This window comes from Chionomys nivalis, chromosome 22 (assembly GCF_950005125.1).
Source record: "Chionomys nivalis chromosome 22, mChiNiv1.1, whole genome shotgun sequence".
NCBI classification, from domain to species: Eukaryota; Metazoa; Chordata; class Mammalia; order Rodentia; family Cricetidae; genus Chionomys; species Chionomys nivalis.
In genome coordinates, this window is record NC_080107.1 from 14186590 (window position 1) to 14206420 (window position 19831).

At 44.7% G+C, this 19831-nt stretch overlaps 1 protein-coding gene across 1 annotated transcript in view; it reads left to right on the top strand.

Annotated features, from left to right (window-relative positions):
• Positions 1 to 19831, top strand: part of Stk39 (serine/threonine kinase 39) — a 246389-nt gene that overhangs the window by 39652 nt on the left and 186906 nt on the right. The window contains exon 2 of the mRNA XM_057755528.1: positions 18851 to 18963. Within this exon, the coding sequence (XP_057611511.1) occupies positions 18851 to 18963 (113 nt within the window). The remainder of the gene's footprint in view (positions 1 to 18850; positions 18964 to 19831) is intronic.

Sequence of the window (19831 nt, forward strand, 5' to 3'; positions counted from 1 at the left end):
GTATTACGTGCATCAGATCGTGTCTAGACCTGGTGTTTTCATTTGACTTCTGATGACGATAGCGATGACTTTTGAGTGAAGGCAGTATTTCTGTCTGTGTTGGATGGACGGGCCTCTGGGAGCTCATTAAAATGCAAGTTGCTCTGACTCTAGTAAGACTCCCGAGAGCAAGTTTTGTCCTTCTTGGAACATGTCCCTTCCTCACTGAAATCATAAAGCTATCAGCCAGTGACCAAGGCCAGGTTTCCTTGTGCCGGCTGGATCCCCAGAGACTGTTTGGGAAGTTCTGCTGAGACTGAAATGGATTTTTCTCGGAAAGGCTGGTGGTCTTGGTGCAGGTGATCACAGCTAACGAAGATGGACCGGAAGCCTAGCTCCCTGGCTCCCCAGTGAAGCAGAGGTCCTCCTCCTGGTCAGGCGGCCTTGCCTCTTGCTGGTTTGTTTTTTGTTTCTTTGCAGTCATCAACAGAGGAATTTTTAGAGCTGTTGTTGCAAGCATAAAAAGCCCGCTGTTTGTCCTTACTTTTACCATCTCGAGATTTCTTACGATTGGTCTGCCTTGAATATAGTTTTGACTCCGTATCCTAAGGAAGCCTTTCCGGAATCAGAGCAGGAAGCCCAGCTAGTTAAAGGTCCTTGTTCACTGGCTTGCCGGCCTTGTGATTGGGGGTGAGGAAGGACAGGTTGCCAGGATTTCTCTCCACTCCCAGCTGCATTCCTTTAGGACGGCAGCAAAAGCACTTAAAGTCCACACACTGGTAAATCGTTTGTGCGCGGTTTGTCTCGTCCTTCCCTGAGTTATGCCCACAGACCTAAGGATCTAAAACTGTCACAGAGGGAGCGTCTCGAAAAGTCCCCTTTCACGTTTGTGGCTTATGGGCCGCAAGACTGGCTTTCTGAGTGGACCCTTGATGACCAGAGCTTGCTGACTCTGAAATGAATGTTTGTAACTCCCTGACATAAGGACAAAATAAACAGCCCAGACTTGCCTATAAATACACACCAGTGCCTCTCTGTGCTAGAACTCTGGGCCTCTGTGTGTCCTCAGAGGTCTCTTTTCATGGGACATATCCCACCCACAGCTCTCTGTTAGACATGGCGTCTCCCTGCCAGCTACATCTTGGCCTCTGCAGTGTGGGCTGTGAGTCAAAAATATTTAAAGAGATACTCTAGGAAGGAGTGTCCATCATGCAGTTAAGAAATTAAAAATCGACTGGGAAGTGTAGTTGGAAAACATAAACCATAGAAAGGGACCTTTAAATTTTAGCATCTTGTTCAACCCCTCTCCCTTCCCCACAGACTCTCTTTGAAATCCCCCATTGGTTGACTTTAGTGAATTTTAAGCTGCTGAATACAAATCATAGAAATCTTTGATAAAATGTGTCCCCTGAAAGGGCACATACTGGGTTGGTATTTGTTTCCACCCTTACATTTAAGGTGTCTGTCAGGTAATTCTTAGTTTATCTGACTTAATAAGAGATGTTCTGTCTGCTAATGCTAGGTGCCCGAGCTCTTTGAGTTTTGTAATAACAGTAAAGCCAAGGAAAGCTCGTAAAATTCAATGGAAGCTGGTACAAGAAGACAGATGTTTAGTTTAAACGACCATGAACCAGAAGCATCTGTTTAACCGACTTGACTCTTTACTGCACTAAACTCGCGCATCCTTTGAGGATGTTAGTTTTACAGTTAAGAGTGAGTGGAAACGGTTATACAGGATATACATGTTTAATGCGTTTAACGTGTGCTCATCTCTAGGGCTAAGGACTGGTACGCTATGGCCGTCACCATCCATTCCTACTTGATAGATATTTTGATATGTAGCTTTTGGTTCATGGATTTATATGTTTATTTTTCAGTGCTGGGGACCGATCCCAGGGCCTTCCCTTGGCTAGTTAAGACATCTCTCACTGACTTCAGCCGTATTTCTGTATGTATATTTTATGTGAAAATGCTAAATTCACCAGAGAAACAAAGGGGGATGGAAAATGGGACGTTATTCTGTTGGTCCCTTTTGGTGTTGTGGTTCTTGCTGGAGATGGCTGGAAATAAATATGACTCAGGTCAGATACTGTCATGGAATTGACGATGACATTCAAATGCCCTTGTAGCCTAGCCTTGCCCAGGGCTCCATTTACAGTTTAGTTATTTCTAAGGTTTCATACGGCAGGATTCTAGCTTTCTGAAGATTTTAATGTCCTTCGAGTTATTTGTTTCATGTAAGTCTTGTCAGAAGATGCGATCGGAATCATCTTAAAATTAAAACACAGGGTTTCCATTTCCTATTGTGCGGGGTGCCATCACTGACCTCCTTTAGCTTGGCACCTCCTCCAGTCGCTTGGAAATGAATACAGCTCGTCTCTCCGGGATAGAATCCGGGTCCTTCCGTGGTAGCAGCTGACCTGTTGATACCACTGTGTCCCCCTCCAGATGTTCTCCAGAAACAGCTGGACTCCCAAGTTCAGAGGAGCAGAGGCAAAGCAAGGGAGAGGTGACTTCCCAGGCTGCCTGCTGCTGTAGGCTTCCTTTCACAGCTGGGAGCAGATGCCAAAGGTGTTAATTTCACATTCCCTGAGCGGTAGATCCCCTCGCCTTGCCAAGGCATCGAGAGGTGTAGCAGCTTCCTGAAACGAGAGATCTCTGCTGTGTTCCATATTGCCCAGAACCCAGTGCCACAGGGAAGAATTTGGATGCTCCTGGGAAACCTAGGAACTAATGGAGCATGTGATTTGCAGGTGTGCCCTGAGGAGCTCGGAGACCTTGAAGGTCATCTCTCTACCAATGACTTTTACTTGTGTGTTTTATATACAGTGCTGAGTTTATAAACCACGCGTTGGCATATCATGAGCTAATCCAGACCTGTAGACTCTCACTGACATCTGGTGAATGTAGGCTGTGATGGAGTGACAGCCTTACAGAACGAGGACTCCCTTTGCAGTTTGTGTCCCAACCTCCCACTAAAAAAAAAAAAAAGTACATGATGTTTTCTGGTGACAGCAGGTGACTTCCTGCTGTGTTTCGTGAGTTATCGTCGGCTCCTTGGTGAATAATCTCTAAACAAAATTGACTGCCTTCTCTGTACTCACTTGGTTTGGCAAATCATTGACAGAGAAATGATTTTACAAGTGACTTGGTGACTCACCCAATGAGGCAACTGTGCAAAAGCCTTGAAGCACATACACTCGGCGTTGTTTGAGAATTTATTTGCATCAAAGGTGGGTTATCCCCTTTGCAGCATGATGTCACACTGAGATAAAGGAGACTTCAAGGGCTCGCGGCAACAGTTTATGGCTTGATAGCACATTGGCATGTTGCCCCGCAGCGTATGTTATTGCAGACACACAACAAACATGGGAAGTATGACCTAACAACAATCGCAGAAGACAGATTCATAATTGTGAATATATGTGTGAGTCTAGTCTGTGTAAGAGTATGTGTATGCATGAGTCAATAAGTATAGGCAAATAATACGTCACCATGATGGGTTTTGGTCAATGAGATAATAATAAAAAAAAAAAGATGTAGTAACTGTCATTGCTTAATACAGTTTTGTTTTAGCAAAGGAAGGGAAGAAACGGCTTCCACTAAGTATTTCCTTAAGGCATCACAAAGCAATCAATGGAAAAACACCTATACATCCAGAATATTTACATTTCATCTTTTGGCCTTCTGAAGGTTTCTTCCGAAGGCAGTGCTCCTGTCTGGACACCCGTGGGAAAGATGGAGTGGTTTTCGCTTCAGGGACTCCTTGCTGTGTGGAAATGCCTCCTTCTCTGCGCCCCTCTTCTTACACCCTACTTGGGAGAATTGGCAGCCTGGGTCCCAGAGAGACTCCTTCCTGCAACCTGCAGGCTTTTCTTTTCTTTCTCTTTTTTGGATGTGGTGTTGGAGGTTGAGCAAACAATGTGGGTAGCCAGTCCTTTAAGACTGTCATGTGGAATAGGCTAGCCGTATTTTGTTGCATGGGCCAGCATTGGTGCAGTTTGGGGAAGGCTGGAGAGAATAATGGATATTTGTACACCTAAAATACAGCGGTAGCCCGTAGAAGCAGTGATTCTATGTTTTGTTTGAATCTCTGAGTGGTTTTGTCCTGCAATTGCCTTCGAGTCCACCATCAGCAAGGGCCGTGACTCTAGATACAGATACATTGGCAGTCCAGCCACACTCTTCCGCCGGGCTGCCTGTACTCACGCCGTTGCCAGCTTGTATTTGCACAAATGTAGCAACTTCTTAGCATGCTTCATCATGCTCCATCAGCTGTATCATGTACAACTTTACTTCCACACAGGACGCCTGAGTGACCATTGTAAACCAGAATGCTCCAGCACATTCGTCTTTGTTTATATGACGCTGTGTGTGTTGTGTCCTGCCTACCCGCATGGCCATCTTTTCCCATTTGTCCTTTCCACCAAGAAGCTCCACACCACCTGAAATTTCTGTCCCCTGAAATTTCCAAACTCTTGTTTGCTGCAGACAAAGTCCTTGAGGATGCTCGTTCTGTACTCTCCTTTTGGTGTACTCTGCCTGTATATTTTGGGGCAGTGATTCCTTTTAACCTCAGGTTACCAGCTCAAGACAGCTTGCCTGAGCACCATAAGTAGTTTAATGTTAACTGCAGTTAATGTCTGTTCTCACACTTAACTGCAATCTAAAATTAATCTTGTTCGTGAATTTTGAAATCCTCATCACCTCCCACATTAAAATCTAAACTCTAGGAGGGCAGAAACTATATTCTGTGCTTCCTTCCCAGTCTCTTAAATAGTGCTTGATGCCTCATGGACACCCCATGCAATTCATTGCCTAAATAAACAAGCACAGGGTCTCTGTTATTTTTGTGTGAGATGTAAATTAAAGCTCTTTTCAACTCCAAGATAGAGTTATTCCTTGTATTGTTAAAGTATTATTGTGACCGTTATATAGCTGCTCATCACTTATATCGATCCCTCATGTCACTGGGACTGGATGCACTGAAACGCTGGCTTTGCCACGTAATGAAGTGAAATGAATCATAGCATCACGGTGCTCAATCTGTACCTTGAGTTTTTCTAGGACTTGGGTCCATATCCTATGTTACTAGTTCATAGTTGAGAACCCAGAACTAAGAGCTTGCCCAAAGCCTGTTGGGGTTGTCTTGGTAGCAGGGTAAGTCACAGAGTAGTTACCGTCTTGAAAGCACTTGAAATTCAAGGTAGAAACATGCGTTATCAGAAAACCTGGCAGGCAGTGAGGACGAAAATCTTCAAAAGCTAAATGCTTCTTTCTAAGTAGAATAAATGAAACGTAAAGGAAATACAGAAGTTTGCCTATTATAAGGTCAATTTAACAAGTACTTATCAATCTGAATCAACATAGCTATTAGAAATAGTAGTAAATGAATAACTACCTGGTTACTGAAACCTCTCATCCTAACATTTCTTGACAGAACACAGCTGACTGCTTCTAGCTTAGAGGTACGCCACCACACATCTGGTACCGGGATGTACACTGTTAGAGTGGAGGGCTGGGGAGATGATGGCCCAGTCTGTAAAGTACTTGCCATCTAGTCCTGAGAACAGGAGTTCAGATCCCCAGCACCCGTATAAGAATCAGGGTATGGGAGCTGGAGAGCTGGAGAGCTGGAGGGTGGCTCAGCACTTAAGAGTGTTAGCCGCTGTTGCAGAGACCTGAGTTTGGTTCCCAGCACCTACACGGCACATGTGTAATCCCAGTGTCGATGATCTCCTCTGGCCTCTGTGGTACCAGGTACACTCAAGGTGCACATATATACTTAAAAACATTCATATTCATAAAATCAAATAAGTTAAGCTTTAAAAGCTGTAATCCCAGTGCTGAGAGGCAGAGAAAGGCAGTGTCCAGTCAGTCAGGGAGCCCCAGTTTTAGTGACAGACACTGTCCTTTAAAACAAGGCTCTTCTGGTTTCACATGCACGCACACACAGATGCACCCACAACCATACATACACAAACACACAGAAATGCATACATATGCACATGTCCAGAAAGTAGTTTCAATAAAATGTATTTGTGATGACATATTTTCTTAGACTACTGGGCAGTTTACATATGTTGAACTTAACATTGCTGTTATGAAATTTATTTAATGTGTGTGTTGCTGAGGGCTTAGAATATACTGAACAAAAGCAAATAGGATTCTCCCATCTTTACCGTGTAGCCTTAGCTAGTCATACTATTTGAGGCCCCAGATTTTCTACATCAATAGAATAATTTCCAGAGAACAACTGTATCCATTGGTTTTCTCTTGCAGCTTAGAGAAAGAAGGCTTGCTTAGGTTCATGGTTCCCCAAGAGTAAGAGCCATCATGGACCGGAAGCACGCATTGCAACAAGTAGACCAGAGCAGGATGCTGAAGGTTTGCATCTTGAACCACAAGCCAGAGGCAGAGCGAGTACACTGGGGATGGTGCCTGTCTTCAAACCCTTAAGGCCACCCCTTGTGACCTTCTTCCTCCAGCAAGGCCACACCTCCCAAGTCTTCCAGTTAGCCACTGTCCACTAGAGACCAAGTGTTCAAATGCCTGAGACAATGAAGGACATTTCTCTCTCACACCATCACAGAAGCCTAACTTAGTTGCTGGAAATAATTCTAAAGTTTTATTATATTTGGTCCACTGAGACAGGAAGTAGATCTGTTCTTATCTTTTATCTATAGCTAGTTTCTCAAATTGCAACAGAAAATCAAGTCCTAAATGTCTGTAGGATAGTGCAGAGTGAATACCTGTCAATTTTATAAAGCTCACTATGCATAAAAAGATCCTTAAATATGATTCTTCATAGTGGATCTTTTTTCTTACTGCATTCTTTTTTGTTTGGTTGGTTTTCGAGACAGCGTCTCCCTGTGTAGCTTTGGCGCCTGTCCTGGAATTAGCCCTTGTAGACCATAGCTGGCCTCGAACTCACAGAGATCCACCTGCCTCTGCCCCCCCGAGTACTCGGATTAAGGTGTGAGCCGTCATTCTTAAAAGCAAGAGAGCCTTTCTGCCTTGGTTGGCCATAGAAGCCAGGAGGTTGGCTAGTAGTCTCTAGGTTCTTTGCTCTCTTGGAAGGAAGTGAATGTCTGGAACCTTTGTGTTTACATAAAACTGGTGGTCCATGGACCAATAGCATCCTGTCACTGAGGACAGTATAGGAAAGTACAGCATAGACCCCACAGATTCCCCAGGTCAACTCCTGCACACCTTCATAGAAAGACATCCAGGTGACCCCTACGGCCATTGTGCAGACTCTTCACACCGTGGACCCTGAGGCAGGACTGTGGGAAGAAGCAGTCTTCCCATCTCATGCCAGCCTTTCACAGAGGTGATTGTGGGACCTGAGTCTGGCTTCCATCAGGAGGAAACTGAGGTTGGGACAGGTGGACACAGGGATTACAGCATGCTGCTGTTTTGCCCAGGACGAATCTGTTGTTCTGGGCTCCTCCCCTGGGTGTTTCTCCTCTTTATTCCTACTCAGCTGTCTCTGGGACATTGACGTCCACTGCAGCGTCATTTGTACCTTCGTCCCTTAGAGCTCTGCTCAGCAGTCATCTCTGTTACCTGGTTTCTTGCTCTTGTTTGGAACTTGGGGAGAAACTCAGCTTGGTAAGGGAGACCAGATAAGCAGCAGTTCAGTTCTGAAGACAGTGCACTCTGATGCTGGGGTAAAGAAGGGTGAAGGCAGCTTTAGAATGAGTGGGCTTCTGTTAAAAACAACAACAATAAAGAAATAAAAAAAAACAAAAAAAAAAAACAAAACAAATAAACAAAAATTTTTAGCTTTTTCCTTGAGCTGGGGGAAACTTCCATTACTTGCTGCTTCATGGCTGAAGTAGCTAGGGATGTTTAGTTATCTGAGAATTGGACATACTTTATCTTGAACAATGACTCTTTTCTCCACAAAGAAAGTTTTCTGTGTAACAATTACTGTGTGGTCATCATAATGTTTGTTTTCAGGGTCATCTACCAGAGATAGGATTCACAGAGGGGCCATTAAAAGGAGACGAACAGGAAGTGGGCCTGGGGGGGGGGTGGATCAGAGGTGATTAAGTGTTGTAAAGGCACTTTCTCAGGATGTAGTATGTGCCGCCCCTTTCCTCTCGGCTCCCCGGCCATTTCTTGGTCAGGACTGAGGATGTCTGCAGTCAGGTTGCTCTAAGCATGTTTGTGGCTGCAGCTGACTCCTCAATTATAAAAGGCAAGCAAAAGACAGTAGTCACCCACCTCTCTGCAAGGCTCTCAGTACTAACTGTCCTCATACATTCAAGGGTAATAATATAAACATTTGGGTTGGACGCATACTTGTTAAACAGTGTCCAGACTGTTCAGCCGTTACTGTGATTCTACTAGACACTTGGATGAAGGTTATGGGCACACCCATGACCTTTGGAAAGAAGGCCTCCAGCGTTGAGCATTATTGTGCTTAGAGGCCGATGGTGAAATCCAGGCTTAGCCTATAGGGCCAATGCAATCAGCTGGGAAAATGATCCCCATCCCCCATTATCCATCATCCACTTTTGAGACCCTGCATTCCCAACATTGTGCCCAGTCAGAGAGATGATTTCTTCCTCTGAATACAAAACCAGTGTGCATGGAAGTGAGTACTCTTTTCATATGCATACCCTTCCCATTTCCAGATGGCTTGAGGTTGGAGCGGTACATGGAACTAGAGGTCACTGCCATGCTGTGCACATTCAAAGTGGGGCACTGGTGCCTTCTGGCTGTTGCCAGTGGGTGTATCTGTTTATCTGTGCGAATAGTAGTGGACATTCGTCTGTGGAATGTTGGCTTCCATTTGGCCGGTTTAATCAGTAGAACAAGTGGGTCTTGCTGGGAGGAGCTCCTGCCCCCTCAGAGCAGAACGGGGACGTTTTCAGTCTTGCCATAAGTGGGTGAGGACTTCATGATGACCCTTTGCTGAGTGCAAAAGTCAGACTTTTCTCTGTAGACTATTTTCTGTAGTACCTGCACATTTTGTGGTTCAGGGCCTGATACAATGTATCGTAAGGCAGGAATGGAGGACTGTCGTGGACTTCTGCCAGCCACCAGCTTCCCATTAGGAGTTTTCTACAGAAGTCTCTTGTTTATACTAATCTGGCAGATTTTGAATGGTTTTTCCCTGCCGCATACTGGACCCATCTTTAAAGCAGGAGGTTCCCAGCAGATTCTGACAGAACCTGGCTCCTCAGCGTAAGCTGCACCATGACTCCTGACCCCAGGACTGGGTGGGATGCTCTGCAGATGAGAAGTGCTTTTACGCAGGTGGCTTCCGGGCTAGGTGCATCTCTGGGAGCCTTGAGGAAGCGATTGGCTCTGCTTGAGGCTCTTCAAGAAGGCTTCAGCTCCTCATCAGCCCCTGGAGTATATTGTTTCCCTGCCTCCCTTTTAACAAAACCGGGTGCCGTTTGCTAGTGAAGAGCTTGCGTGTTTTCCTGCAAGAAGCACTCTCAACTTCAGAGTCGAAGTTCTAGAAAACAGTTTTACCGTTGAGGGGCTAGACCTGCTTGAGTGCTTCAGACGGTTTCTGTTTTCTGGTGCCGCTGCACAGAAGCCTCACGCTATCAAATGCCCTACCGCTGAGTGTTCAATGCATTTTTAATTGGCAGGTAATCATAGTCACAGAGTAGCATGGATGTGTGTGCGGTGTCTTCCACATATTAGTTAAGAAAATGAAGCACCTGGGAATAATTCTTGCTCCTGATCTCACTGAGTCGGGTGCAGCTTAGCAGCATCATAACACATATTCAGCATTCCAAGTGTTTAACTCATGCTTAGCATTTACCTAGATGTTTAACAGTAGTGTTTATTATTGAAGACTGTTGAACTGTTACCCGGTTTTCTCTATGACAGACGCCCCAGTCCCTGTGCCTTTTGCAGGAGACTTGAGCATAGTTTACCCTTCCGGCTCTTCCCTGGTTGGGTTAGTGTAGCTTGAAACCTAAGGTAAGCTCTTTAACATTCTTTCTAGCTTGATTCCATACCCTAGTCTCCTGCTATCTTACTTGACAATCAGACCCTGGGGCTACTTTTTGTTTTTCTGTGGCATTAATGAGGTGGTTTTTTTGATGAGTTCCATACAAGGGCCACCTCTCTTGTTGAGGACTGTGACCTTTAAATGCTTTGCTAGACTCTCTTGCTCAGGAAGGTCAGAAGTGAAACGCAGGGCTATTTTACAGTCTCTGTCTTAATGTCTGTCTGCCTCAATCTCCCCCATCTTAACCCTTTTATTAATTTGACAAAGGCAGAAAGGCCTATATCAACTCTATGAGCTATGATATACAAGGTCGCTCATGTTTGTGGCTATATTGGAAAACGTTGCTTTGCCATGTCGGACTCCTGGTTTTGTACACTCATGTGGACGGAGCACCCGTAGAATCTGTTTTGTACATTAATGCATAGAGCGGCTGACATGTGACACTTTTCTTCCAATTGCCCTTCTTCATGAGTGACCTGCAATGTCACTGGTGTTCCTGTCACAGGGAGGCATAGCTCTGTGAGGTTTGTTCTCTGTGTGGCTGAGTGGAGGGCAACAAAGAGTAAACCAGTTTGGGCCAGTTCCTGAAGCATAACCATATTATGCTAAACCATTTGCAGTGTGATCATTTTTATTGGTATGCATTATTTGTACACAGTGATGGGGGTTATTATTTGTACATAGTGTATAGTATTTTCATGTACAAACATAGTACCTTTTGAGCGTGGTCCCTCTTACAAACCTCAGCATCCTTCATCTCCCTGCCTCTCCCCCTGTTAGTCCCCATCTTTCCAATCTTCTGCTTTGCTTCTACGTTCACGTCATACATATATGTGATTCTGCATATGTAAAATAAAGGCATGCTATCCATTTCTCACGTGAAATATATGATTGTACTTTCATGTCATTTATATATGATTTTGTGTATCTATATAAAATTCAGGATCCATGAATGATCAAAACTATGCAGTGTTTGTCTGAAATTAACTTAGTCCCATAATCTGAGTCTTCATTTCCGTCTATTTTGTTGCAAAGAACCTGATTTCGTTATTTCTGACTGTCCTTGAAGTCTCAGACTAGCTTGTTCTGCATTCTGCCCAGATTGATTCCATACCCTCAGGTTCCTGCTTCCATGCTTAAAATCAGAACCTGGGCCTGCTTTCTTTGTTTTTCCTGTGGTATTAACTGGATGGTTCTTGGTGAGCTTAGCCCTGGTGAACAGTGCTTCAGCAAACACTGCTGTGCAAGGACCCCTGTGATAGGCTGACTCAGGGCTCTTGGGTATAGGTGAGTGGTAGGATAAGTCTACTTTTAGTTTCTGGAGGGACCCCCATGCTGATGTCCCTAGTACCTGGACTGGTTCACATTCCCACCAGGGCTTGATGAGAGTTCCCGTCTGTCATTACCCTTTTACTGCCTTCTTCAGTGACTGCCCTCTGAGTCTGGAATTTCAGTGCAGCAGTATTGAGCATTTCTCTGATAGCCGGTGCTGGTTGAACAATTTTTTCTTATTTTGATTGGTCAGCAGTACGTCATGTTTTGTGTTTGTCTGTGTTTGTGTGCTTGTATGTTAAGGCCCATGTCTTCCTCAGTTGCTGTCCACCTTAGTCTTCGAGACAGAGTGTCTCACAAACCCAGAGTTTATCTACGTAGCTAGATTTGCTAGCCAGGCAGATCAAGGGATCCTCTTGTCTCCTCGTTCCCAGGGCTGGGATTATAGGCTCCTGTACATAAGGGATGGTACAAACTCAGGTCTGCATTCATGTGTAGCAGGTACTTCACCAACTGAGCCGTCTCCATCATACTTCATCCCTAGCCAGCATGGTGACAGGTTTGCTTGGTTTTGGCTTTCTTAGTATTTTGAGTGCTTTGTGTATTCTACTTGTCCTCGGTCACACCTGTATTTAGCAAAGGTTTTCACTTGTTTGGGAGGATGTTTCTTCACTTGACTGTTTCCTTTGCTGGGCAGAAGTGTTTTGATTTCATGAAGTCTGGTTTGTTGCTATTGTTTCCTGAGCAAATAGAGTTTTTTTTTTCTTTTTTTTTTTTTCCCCCAGAAAGCTTCAGCTGCACCTTGAGTGTTTTCTCTACTTTTTTTCTCTCACATTTCAGTTTCACATCTTACACTCCGGTCTTTGATCCACCTGAAGTTGGTGTTTGTACAGGGTGAGAGATAAGGAAGGACCACGTTTCACTCTTTTACATATGAATATTTAATTTTCCAGCACCATCAAACAAGTTATGTGATCATTTTTCCATCTAGACAGATGACAGCTTTATGTGCATGACCTAAAAGATATTTTAAAATTTGGCCCATCAGGTAAGAATGGGTACAGCTGGGAAACCAAATGCTCATTTTAGTTTAAAGCAAAATGTGGCCCCAGGAAAGCTTCTGCTTGACTCAATACTTTTGTGTTGAAGACAGCAACAACAAACTCATCACCAACCTGAACAGTTGGGGAGAGCTCCCACAGATCTGGCCTCACAGCTTTTTTGCAAAGTCCAGATACCCTTTCCAGGCCCAGTAGCTGTACCTCTGTAAATCTCACGTGTATCCATTCACCAGCGTCTCCCCTGGTCAGTTTCCGGCCGTCATGTGACTGGTTGGCTTTGTGGGCTGTAAGGTTGGATATAAATAGAACAGAGGAAGCTGGGGAAGGAGGGCTGGAAGAAAGCGCGTGAGCCAAAGCCATTTGTTTTGTGTACTATACGCCACATGCCAACACTTCTATAAAGACAACCTGATATGGCTCTGGACTGTACTTATTGGCAGAGTGGGTCTGTGGCTGATGAACGTAATCAGAGCCCTGTGTGTGCTGGGAAAGGCCCTAGCCCTTATTAAAGTTTGGCTTGGCGTTCCTCATGTAAGTAGGGCATGATGATAGACTTTGTTCCAGTGACCGTTGCGAATGTCAGAGGTTATTGCCACGACCAGCCCCAGCCTTGCAACTTGGGGAAGTTGTTACTGGGAAATCAAATACATCCTGACTTGAACATAAACTAACTCTGTTGTGGACTCAGTGTGTACGTGTGTGTGTCTGTGTGTCTTTGTATGTGTGTGACATACTAGACATTACAGTTATTAGAGGGAAAGATACTGCTTCTTATAAGAGAATATTCTTTTTAGCCCAAGAGCTGAATAATTTAGGGTGCATCAATGGAATGGATTATTATACAGTATTAAAATAACAAGTTGATGGGATACTGCATAACCTGGAAAGATTTCCCTAAAGAGCAATGCTAGCTGTACTGGTTGGTTTTGTGTTCCAACTTGACACAAGCTAGAGTCATCAGAGAAGGAGGAGCCCCAGGTGAGGAAATGCCTCCATGAGATCCAGTTGTAAGGCATTTTCTCAATTAGTGGTCAGTGCGGGAGGGCCCAGCCCATGGTGAGTGGTACCATCCATGGGCTAGTGGTCCTGGGTTCTATAAGAAAGCAGGCTGAGCAAGCCAGTAAGCATCACCCCTCCATGGCCTCTACATCAACTCCTGCATCCAGGATCCTACCCTGTTTGAGTTCCTGTCCCGACTTCCTTCAGTGATGAATAGCAATGTAGAAGTGTAAATCAAACCCTTTTCTCCCCAATTCGTTTTTTTCGGTATTAGTGTTTTAGCAAAGCAACAGAAACCCTAACTAAGACACTAGCTAAGTTTTAACTAGGACTTATTGTATACTAGACACCATTCTAAGAGTTTCCCATGAATTAATTTGCTAGATCTTGACAACCCTCCTTTAAGCTGGGTATTCTTATCACCATCTAACAGATAAGAAACTAAGGCATGGCATGAAGAAGCTAAATAATCCATTCAAGGATGGACAGTTATGATGTGGTATTAGGGTGTGAACCTATGTAATCAGTGGTCAAAGGTGCTTTAATCCTGTGTCTTCTTAGGATATATATTAAAATTGATTACATCAAGTCTTGCTATAGAATATTAATTCATCAATGACGGATGATGAATTCTCTGGGTGGTCTTTTACATTTTAGGTTCTTCTGTGTACCATGTTGTATCAGACCTGAAGACACTTTTAGCCTTTTGTATCCAACTTTAGAGCTCTTTTCCTTACCTTCAAACCACCAGAACCTTCCCTATGCTAAGCTTTGGTTCTGGTCCCTTAGGTGCTATAAACATACAGCCTGAAGTTGGTCTTCCTCATGGTTTGCAGGGAGCAGTGGGTCCCAGCAGGAGTACCTTAGATTTACTGGACTGCCATTTTCCAGGGATGTGAAACATATTATGCTATATTGAGTCGTTTAGACATTAGGTCTAAAATCACAAAGGGGAGGGAATCCACATCTTTGATGAGTAGAATCTTCACAGTGGTGCTACGAATGAGGCTGGCCCTGTAGGCTCATACGTTTGAATGCTTGGTTCCCAGTTAGTGGAACTGTTTGGGAAGGATTAGAAGGTGTGGCCTGTAGGAGTAGATGTGGCCTTGATGGAGGAGGTGTGTCACTGGGGTGGGCTTTGAGGTTTCAAAATTGTATACTAGCCCAAGTATCTGTCTGCCTGTTACCTGCAGATCATGATGTGACACTCTCAGCTACTGCTCCGTCTCACTCATGGTGGTCAGTGTCCTGCCGTGATGTTCATGGGCTCATCCTTTAAAATAGTAAGCAGGCCTCCAGTGAAATGCTGTCTTAATAAGAATTGCCTTGGTTACGTGTCTCTTCACAGCACTAGCACAGTGATGAAGACAGTCACCTAACCTCGTTTTTAAAGATCTTGCTCACCTAAGATGTGGAAACTGCAGCGATTAACGGAAGGCCCTTCAGATGATCTTAGCTCTGGTTTTTGACTTAATTGGGTCCGAACTGGTAATTAGCGTGGCATTCAGCACATGTATCAGTGAAAGAGTGGCTTCAAATAGATACTAAACGGCTCTGTGTCAGTTTCTGGGGCTACTGTAACAAAACATCATGGGTCAAATGGCCTGAAACATAGAGTAAGCTCAGTCCCATAGTTCAGAAGGCTGGACGGTGTAGCTCAAGGTGCTGGCCAACTTGTTTTCTGCGAGTCCATCTTCCTGTTTGCAGGCCCAGTACCTTTCCTCTGGGTGGGGAGAGAGGAAAGTGTATTCTTCCTTGTCAGTTACAGTACTGAGATGATACTGAAGAGCCTTTGTTTTCTGTGACCCCCCAAAGCCCTCTTGCTAAGTTCGTAGTGTGTGTGGGGGCTTTTACCATATGTATTTTTAGTCTGTAGCGAAAGCTCAGGTCACTGTAGCTGCCCAGCTTGTCTTTATTCCTCATAAGATATGATCGTGTAGAAGGATTTATCCCTCCTGTGCCAGGAGCCATCACCTTTGGACTTTCATCTTCTAGTGAATTGCCTGCCGCATGGTAGGGCTTAAGTTACTCTTTGCTGATGAATTAATATCAGCAAAGACTTCTCGCTGCCTTTTTGAGGCTGAGGTTGTCTGGTGGCTGTTAAGTCTGTGCGTTCGAGTTAGGTAGCCAGGGAGTGCCGTTTCTAGGAGTGGTTACCGCGTTAGACTCTGTGAACACGGGTTTATACAAGGGAAAGAAGTATGAAGTATGTAGGAATGAGGTGCTCGGCAGGGGCTGTGTGATGAGGAGGAGAAGGGGACGTCACAGGAGACCCACACGAAGACATTTGCTTGTGCTAAAAGATGAAATTTACGTCTTTGTTTCTGATTTTCACAACAGAAAAGGAAAACATGATGCTGTAAGTTTCTTATTTTCTCTTAAGTTATTTAGGAATAAGATGTTTTTCTACAAGCACTACATACAGGAAGGAATTTGTCACTTGGGTCATAGAATTAAGAACTTTGACCATACTGTTTAGACACTTCTGCCAACACCGATAGTGATTTCTCTCTCTTTTAATAAAAGAGACACTGATGTCTTTGTTTCTTACAGACTTATTGAAATCTAAAGTTATGACGTAAGTTACATATCCAGGAAGTATATTTCTTTGCATAACTCAAATGTGAGCGCAGATGTGCAGTTTTCTGGTGATCAGCTCAGTTCAAGCCACAAAACAGATGGGGAAATTCATGCCCACCCAAAGTCAGACCTGAGTCTTGGTCATGAATTGAAGGAAACTGCTGCTGTCTGCCATCACCATAGTTTCTCTCTGAAACTTAGAAGCTGTTGTTTGCTTGGAACTACCAAAGAAAGGAATGGAGATAGACTGACTTAAAACTGCCTGAAAAGATGGAAAGATGCAAGGTGTTTTAGTCCGGCACACGGGCCACCATCCTATAGAGAGTTTCACTTCACTTTGGCTGGGAGTCTGGAATAAAACGAGAAATGCTCCAGGCTTCCCGGTCCCAAGGATAATCGTTACTGGAAGCACACCATGAGATGTTAGCGAAGTGTGTTTCACTTCTTCAAAGACCATTGGTCTTTTCACTATTCCATTTACTTTAGGTTGTGAACACTTGCTCATTTCCTGGATTTCTGAGCCTACATTTTCAAGGCTGCCTTTTAATCTGTTCAGCAGAGTACATAAAGATCCTTAAAGCAGAGCTGCCTTATTCTTTCTGAAAGGCCCTTTGGAAAATTGAGAGGTCACCTCTTCCTTTCATGTCAGCGTGTGGATTCCCTTTACCCAGGGAGTCTTCTCTCGAGTCCAGCAGGGTTCCAAGTTGGAATTAGGACTCACAGTAGAACACACACTTTGTACCTCAACTGCACAAAGCTGATCTTAGCCGTCCTTGGCAAGCTGCATTCTGAAGCTGCCTTCCAGAAGGTACTGGCCTCCACCCACCCAAACCAAATTCATGACCACTGGTGTCTTGGCTGCAGCAATTTGGAACAAAACAAGCAAACAAAGAACACATGCCAGCCAGCATGCCTTGTTCTGGAGTCCTAAACCTATGTTTTCCAATTTTTGCAGGAGGGAAAACAAAAATCCCTTCTCTCGCTGCGAGAGGGTAGACTTGGTCTTTAGGATGCTCTTTTGTTCAGCTTGGTTCTTGATGACTTTTGAAGTTAAAAGGATGCCTCTGGACTCAGAGCAAGAGCTCCTAGTGTTCCGTAGATGGCTATATCCTTTCTTGCTATTGCAGCAGGCTTGTGCCATATAGTTTCCTGTTTGCTGTATAGAGATAAAAGTTGTGATTCTTTAGTTGGCTGTAATTCTAACTAAGAAAGAGTCTCCTAGAGCCAAAGATAACCCACTTCTGCTTTTGAGAATTTCTATTTGTGACTACATTCTTGAGTGTATTAGTGGCAGTCTGGGGTTGTAAGTCCAGGACGTATGGGAAGGCCTGATGTTATATACACCTGTTCAGTCCCTTCTGGGAGCTGGCCTGCTTTCTGTTCTTCAATTGCTCGGATTAGAAAACACTTGGGACTGTGTGTTAAGGTTGGAAGAGAGAGATGGAGAAACTGATTGTAGAACGATACGGCATGCTGCCCGCAGCTAGTTAGAATGTTTGTTGTTTTCTCTGCTGGGTCCCAGACCCACTGCTAAGCAGCTACTTAGCACTTCCTCTGTGCCTCCCTCACTGCGAGTCTCTTGTTCTGGGGACTGGAAAACACCTTCTGCCAGCAGCAGTACTCTTTGTAGTGTTTGACTCGATATCTGGAACATTCTGGATTGAACTCAAGTCTGTGGGCTGTGAGGCCACCCTGGTAAGACTGAGGCTGAAGGAGTGCCCTGAGGTTGGGAGAGGAAGGCCATGTCACGCACCAGTACTCTTCCTGTTCCTGAAAGGGAGGCTCACTTGCACCTTCTCTCCAGGTTGGTTCTCTTTGGTGGAGCCTTTGAGTACTGAAGAAATATTTTCCTGGCAAGGCCGAGGCAAGCGAGGAAGGGCAGGCTGTGCTCTGGCTTGTGGGAAGTAGGCAAACATCACAGATGTGGGCGTTTGGCACACTGACTCAGATCCCAGCCCAGGTACTTACCTATTAGCTATGTGACCTTGGGCAATGTTGCCAGGTTCCCATTTTCTCACATATAAAATGAGGCCGATAATGAAAACGTACAAGCTTTAACGGGAATTTTACAGCTATAGTGTTACTGTGCCGTAGGTGATCAGCACATGGGGTTCACACAGGTCGGGCTTCTGTGTGTGGATGCCTTGAAGGGAGAGGACTGGTTGACTTCCGGGTGTTCGAGTCACATCTGTCCCCCTTTGTACTGTCCCGGGCTCAGGCTGTATTCTTTCATTGGACATCTAGGAGGGAATTTAGGCGATTGGGATGTCATTTTTTGGTTTCATCTGTGGAATTACGATGCCTTGCTCCGGGGGTCTTTTGCCCTGATGACATATAAATCTCATTAGACGTTCTTGGTATTGCGCCACAAGTCATGACTCCTCTGCATCCCGTTCCTCTAAAGCATGGATAACAATGTGGCTCCGTCTTTTAGGAGTCTGAGTGCATTAGCTAATGATCAAGAGGCCTTAAATATGAAATTTCCATGAATGCCAAGGAGCTTCTGCAATGACACATTTGCATCGTTTTGCTTGGCGTCCCTAAGAGCTGCGTTTGAAACAAGAGACTCCTAGGACAGATTTTTGTTTTTCTAATTGTAGAGCAAGAGCTGAAGCCCTGGGAGTGTCCAGGATGCTAAATCTCAGGACACGGTGACGTCCTGAAGGAGCCCAGGAAGACCTGGGAATAGGTGCGAGTTGGAAGTGTAGTTCAAGTGAGGCAGGACCCAGGGGTCATAACAACTTGAAGCTCAAGTGGAGTTGTGCTCAGCTTGCCTGCCCCTCTGTCCTCAAGAGAGACACTAGGAACTTCTCTATATAGTCATTTTAAAACGAAAGGGGCTCTTTGAAGATGTCCCAGGTAATACTTTGAATATCTTCAGTCAGAGACTTAAAATAATAGACATTGTAAAAAAAGAGGCGCGTAAGTGCCAGTCAACTGGTGCCATCTGATAGCAGATGTCTTTATTTTCTTCCAGGTAGTGGAGCAACAGCTGTGGTCCAGGCAGCCCTGTGCAAACCCAGGCAAGAACGCGTAGCCATCAAGCGGATCAACCTGGAAAAATGCCAGACGAGTATGGACGAACTGTTAGTGAGTATCAGGGGAGGGATGGCTGCTGCCTGCTCTTCATGGTCCGAGGCTTGTGGACACGGTGAGAGAAGAACATGGTGTTGGTGGGTAGTGTTTCCCCGGAACTGGCTGCACCCCTCTCAGGAGTAAGTGGCTTCGGTGTGCGGTATTCAGACTGCACAGCCCCGTGGTCTCAGTGTGGCATTCCATTTTAGACATGGAGAGCTCTGGCCTGAGGTCATGGATTTGTGCCCCCAAAGTTCAGATGTCCACCTTCTCTTGGGCCTTTTCTGAAGAGTTCATGACACAGCTATGAATTCCTACAGAAGTGTATTTTGGGCATTTCTGCTTTTATAAGTCACAGAATCATATACAAATTGAGGTTTTGGGTTCTCTCTCTCTCTCTCTCTCTCTCTCTCTCTCTCTCTCTCTCGTCATATCCTATAGACTGCATTTGGCTAATGATCCAAGTTTGCTACCTTGAATTTCTTCTTTGAAATGAGGCACTTACATAAATAACTGGAGCGTGTCTGTGTAGATCTGACTGTGGTAGCGTTGGTTGGTTGAAGGAACATTTGCTCTGGGCTTAACTGACTCATTATTAAATGAACAGCTTAGCAAATGGTTATTAGTTACCCAGCAAACTGTGAAGGGTTTTAGACTTTAATCTCATAAATATGATTGTTGTTCTGCCTGCCAGGATTTTTTTTCCCCCTTTCCCTTTCGGCCATTTATTTCAGGATAAGACCGGAGTGGAGGAGTTAACCGATGGGTTATCCTAGACTAATCCCAGCACAAATATTAGTCCAGTAGCACCATGCAAGCTACGCAGTACAATGACAGTTGGCTCCACATGAAGAAGCCTTTTGTTTTACTCTACACTGGGAAT